We start from the raw sequence: 2961 nt of genomic DNA on the forward strand, positions 1-2961 counted from the left end.
ATTAACCTTCAGGGTGGATATAGCTCGCTAGCAGCCTCATGCCGATGACCTAGTTGATGTCATCATTTACCCAGAATCCTTTGTGTGTAAAAAAATGGCCCCGTCCGTGTAATATATTTTTAAACTTTTAGTTTAAAAATGATAAAAACTCAACATCCTACAGTATTTTTACAGTCTTTATTTTCACAATTAAAGTACATGTTTATCATATTCCCTTAATGTTACAACTAATTGGGATCCCTTTAACTCTTTTGTTGGTTTTTCAGCTTGTTCTTAGCTGTTGGGTTTACAATGTTTGTCTCTGCTTTTATTCTTCCCAATATTCTCTTCCAAATGTGGTATAATATGTTGTTAAAGTGTTGATTCATGTTGTTTTGGTATTTTTATGTATTTTTGTCATTGATGTTTTATGTCTACTTGTGTCTTGTCTTTTACCAGGTCGAGGTTGTAAATTTGAACTGGTTCTCAGTTGATCTAACTGGTAAAATAAAAAGAATAATTGTCATTATTTAAACAAAATTTTGAATATGTTCATCTTTAATTTGATGATCCTGTTTTTAGTTTCCTTCACTCCTCAGTACAATCTGTCTCTAATGAGAATCCTAATTCTGAGTGACGATAGCGATGCATCTCTGGAGGTTTCAGGGAATAATCAACCAATTGGAACGTGGCTCTAAGCATCGGTAAAAGAGGAAAAAGTTGCTCGTGGTGGAGAAACACATCATGATGAGGAGAAGAGAGATCTGAACTCCTCTGACTGATGAAGACTCTGTTAGGTGAGACGTTAATGCTCATCATGTGCTCTTTGCTGCACTGTTTCATTTTATTTTTTAAATAGTGATGTTCATATAAACTGTGTTTTTCTCAAACAGGTGACCGACCAAGATGCAAAACCTGACAGAGCTTCCTTTCAACTCAACCTCACCAAAAACCTCCGTGATCGTCAAAGTTTGTGTGGTCATTCCCTTCTTCTGCTTCTTCCTCAGTTTCATCGCTCTCATGCTGCACACCTTCGCCTCTCACAGACACTTTTTGGACACGTCACGTTACGTCCTGTTTGCACACATGCTGATCAACGACACTGTGCAGCTCATGATCTCTGTGCCACTCTTCCTCTGTGCCATTGGCCGAGCCAGATTTCCGCGTGTTCTCTGTGTCATTATCCTCACTCTCTCTACTAGCACTTTTCAGAACACTAATTTGATCCTGGCTGCCATGTCCCTGGAGCGTTACGTTGCCATTTTCTACCCCCTGCAGCCTCCGGCCTTCTGGCGCTCAGACAGGATCTGGGCCATCAATCTGTGTCTGTGGCTCTTCAGCTTCACTTTCTCTGTCACAGAGTTTTGCATCAGGAAACAAGACCCAGCTCTGAACATCCTGCCTACCCCTGTTCTTTGTATAAATACAGTTATCAACTCGTCCCCGGTTCAGGCCGTGTTCAGAGCTGCAATGAGTGTGTTCTTCTTCTCTGTAGTGGCCGTCATCATCCTCTTCACCTACTTGAGGATTCTGCTGGAAACCAGGAAGCTGCGTCAGGACAGAGCGTCGGTGAGCAAAGCCCTGCACACGGTGCTGCTGCACGGCTTCCAGCTGCTGCTGTGCATGCTGGCCTTCACACACCCCTTCACCGAGACCCTCTTTGTGCTGCACACCACGTGGCTGACAGAGGACGTGGCGTTCTTCAACTACTTCTGCTTCATCCTGGTGCCACGCTTCCTCAGCCCGCTCATCTACGGCTTCAGGGACCAGAGCCTCAGGAAGCACATCGGGAAAACATTCATCTGTGGCCCCAAACGACGAGTCAAACCCAGATTAAGATGCTGACTCATCGTTTACTCCAACAAAAACAGACATGTTTCAAAATAATTTAAATTTTTTCACAGATATGCAGCAAATTGTCATCTTAATATAGTTAAAATTGTAACAGAGCCACAGGTTTTATCTCAGCAAAGGTTAAAAACCGGTCCCTGTTTTATTTCTCCTAAATGCTTTACGTGGTTAAAAAAGTCCAATACTCTACTTAAAACCTGTGTTGATGTTTTAGTTCCACAATTTTATTTATGTGACAAACTTTAGAACAATTCAAAATGTTGTTGACTTTAACCAGGAAGAAATGGTTTTATAAGAAAAAAATGGATTTGTTTCCTCTTTTATATTAGTGATTTGCAGACAAAATGCTTTGAAAACTGAATTCTCAATGTGACCTTTTGTTCTCTGAGTCATGACCTCTTTGTTTTACACATGCAGAGGCTGCAGCTGTTTCACAGATGGGTCGACGTCTTTTTTTTTTTCCTCTCAGATCTGTGACTTAAACATGAACCAGGCAGAATCTGAGTGATGAAGATTGCTCAACGCTGTTAGTGAAGCTGAGGTGAACCCTGCAGCTGATCTGTTTTAACGACTTATAATCTGTACAATCTTTTAAAGAGTTTATTCATTTTTAGACATAAGATTATGTTTCTGAACAGAAAACAAACATCTGCTTTCACTTGTTGAGGTTTGTTCATGTAAAACTGAAGAATTTTTAGGTTTGTTTGAAAGATGAAAAAATATATTATTTCTACGTGGAATGAAATAAAGTATTCATGTGTTGAAGCAAAACACAAATAAAAGTTTATATAAAAAAGTTGCATCATGTCCTTGTTTTTCAGTTTTTATAATTAAATGTGTTCATACTTGCCTTATTGTTTTTTAATAATGATTCACGTACATTTATTTGAAACATGATGAAAACATTGCTGTTTTATAAATCCTATGTGAATCACACGTAAATACTTGTATTTTTTATGATTTGATTACATTTATTCAGAACTTATGAACGAAAAGGAAGCATGTACTGTATTGCACATCATCAGTGTTGCCAGGTGTACGATAATTACCGTATTTGTACGATAATTTTGCCCTCTGTACGATGTACGATCAATAATCCCAAAAAACCCATAATGTACGATAATTTGACCG

General features: G+C 39.0%; 1 protein-coding gene across 1 annotated transcript; it reads left to right on the forward strand.

The window, feature by feature from the left end:
* Positions 1-687: 687 nt before the first annotated feature.
* On the forward strand, positions 688-1941 carry LOC106529729 (hydroxycarboxylic acid receptor 2). Its single transcript, XM_014025218.1, has 2 exons — positions 688-776; positions 873-1941. Exon 2 carries the CDS (start codon positions 886-888, stop codon positions 1822-1824), a length of 939 nt encoding a protein of 312 aa, XP_013880672.1. The 5' UTR covers positions 688-776; positions 873-885; the 3' UTR covers positions 1825-1941.
* Positions 1942-2961: the final 1020 nt, after the last annotated feature.

This window comes from Austrofundulus limnaeus, unplaced genomic scaffold, assembly GCF_001266775.1.
Source record: "Austrofundulus limnaeus strain Quisiro unplaced genomic scaffold, Austrofundulus_limnaeus-1.0 Scaffold462, whole genome shotgun sequence".
Lineage (NCBI taxonomy): Eukaryota > Metazoa > Chordata > Actinopteri > Cyprinodontiformes > Rivulidae > Austrofundulus > Austrofundulus limnaeus.